Genomic DNA, 1,983 nt, shown 5'->3' on the forward strand with positions numbered 1-1,983 from the left:
CAAAAAATTCTCCATTCTTGTCTTCTGTCAAGTAGATGGCTAGCCAATGCTCTCCTGGGAGTTTGTGAGGGTGGGTGTTAACCACCAAACACACAGGACGCTGCTGTAACCGTCGTCTGGGTAGCATGTCACTGGGAAACACCCCATAGAAAGCCGCGCTGGTGTAGTGGTTTGAAGATAGGACACGAGTTAACTGTACACTGTTCATGTTACATATAGTCAAACAGGACATTTCTTCTATGGTTTATCTCTATCACATTGTCAAAAACACCATACACGATCATGGTGATTGTGTCAGCCAGGGCTCTACCAAAGCGAAATTCGGCCCTCAGGTTTCCAGTTTTAATCAAAGAATAGTGGTCTCCGCCTTCTTGGTCGGGTGTCAGATCAAATGCAAAAAGGGTGTAACCTCTAGCATAGTCCTCGCGGTCAATTAAAAGAGCCCTATCTTTCATTTGTTTGCCAGCGGCCTGTACGAGACTCATGTATTCTCTAACACAGTGCCCCTCTTCGAAGGAGGGCTGGAACGGTTTCGTGGGGATCTGTTCTCCATCCAGGTAAAGGGCAGCAAAATTTGTATAAAAATGTTGAAAATTAAATGGGTTTTTATGATAATCGCCGCTGTAAGAATCATTATCCACCATGCCTATAATTACCTGTTTAGGTAATTGCCCCAAAAACAGGTTTTCCTGGTTGGCGACACGACTTCCCCTTGGAATGCTAAACACTTTCATGCTCACACGATCCACAGGATATTTGGCATTAGCTGTCAACAGGGCTTCTGCATGACCCAAACGAACACCAGGTGCAACTCTCACTTTTTTAACAAAAAGCGAGGCTGACAAAATTTGTAGTTTGTAAGGGGTGTTTGCAACGTCTGACATTAAGCAGAATGCATCTTTGCTGCGGGTAAGTTTAATTTTCACATCAACCCCATTTAACAACAGCTTTTCCTGAAAAAACAGGTCGGCGTGGAGGTGTCCCAACAGGTCTATTTTCCGGCTTTGAGCAGTCAGATTTGCTCTTCTAATAAACCCGGTATTGTTGCCATCCAGATCCGCAGATTCAAGTTCCCCCGGTATATCTTTGTAAAAGAGCCCAGCAGAGAATTGTGTTGCTAGGGTATCCGCGCTGTAGTTCAACACAGCTTCAAAATAACCTCTATACGGATATGAATTATTGCTTTGGCTTATTAAACGATCACCAAGTGTCACATCCAGCTGACTAAAGAGGGAGGCTATTGGATAATTCACCAGGCCTACCTCTGCAGCTGCAGCAAGGTTGGTTCCGTCAGGATTGACAATTTTGCAACACACATAGAGCAAGGTGTTATTTAAGTCCATGTAATCTTCACCATTTCCGGCTATGAAGAAATCCAGGGGTGCCGTGTCTGTAAGGGCTGACAAGGGTGGTACCTCAATAAACAAACTTCTCTCAATACTGGTCTGTGTGGGGCCAATGCTGAATAGATCAAGTTCAGATTTAGTGCATTCTTCAGAGCCGCAGTGGATAAAAGCCATGGCGATGTCTTAAAATATATCTCTTTTAGCTGAACTAGACCGCCGCCTCTTTGATGCAGTTTGTCGTTTCTGGCGTTTCTTTCCACGCTGCGCTTTCCTTTTAATGGGTTGGGGCGGACCAACCAAGCTCACCTGTGAGGCTTTTCTTTTTAGAGACCGCCTCCTTTTAATGTACATCAACCCTGTCCCATCTTGTGGAGGTGGGGTGTTCATTCTGTTCAAAACCTCTTGTGTAACATGGCCTACCACATCTTTAGCAATATTACGAGCAGCGGTTTTTGCGTGGGGTTTAATGATATCTAGGCCTCTTCTCAAAAGGGGGATTGCTTTTCGGAATAGGCTCCTGAAAATCCCGCCAAGTCCTGCGCCATACATAACCGGAGAACCATGGTATCCAGGCAAGGCATATCCAGCCTGTGCCTTATAATAATTCCTATAAACGGCTGGATCCCCATAGCTTTTC

The 1,983-nt window shown here is 45.0% G+C and overlaps 1 protein-coding gene across 1 annotated transcript; it reads right to left on the reverse strand.

Annotated features, from left to right (window-relative positions):
• Positions 1-209: 209 nt before the first annotated feature.
• Positions 210-1,520, reverse strand: LOC134398208 (uncharacterized protein F54H12.2-like). Its single transcript, XM_063125458.1, has one exon. The coding sequence runs from the start codon at positions 1,518-1,520 to the stop codon at positions 210-212; it is 1,311 nt and encodes a 436-aa protein (XP_062981528.1).
• Positions 1,521-1,983: the final 463 nt, after the last annotated feature.

Source organism: Elgaria multicarinata, chromosome 4 (genome assembly GCF_023053635.1).
Source record: "Elgaria multicarinata webbii isolate HBS135686 ecotype San Diego chromosome 4, rElgMul1.1.pri, whole genome shotgun sequence".
Classification (NCBI taxonomy): Eukaryota; Metazoa; Chordata; class Lepidosauria; order Squamata; family Anguidae; genus Elgaria; species Elgaria multicarinata.

Bases quoted from the DNA above. Each gene is read 5' to 3' on its own strand.
- LOC134398208 (XM_063125458.1), bottom strand. From the start codon at position 1,520: ATGGCTTTTATCCACTGCGGCTCTGAAGAATGCACTAAATCTGAACTT.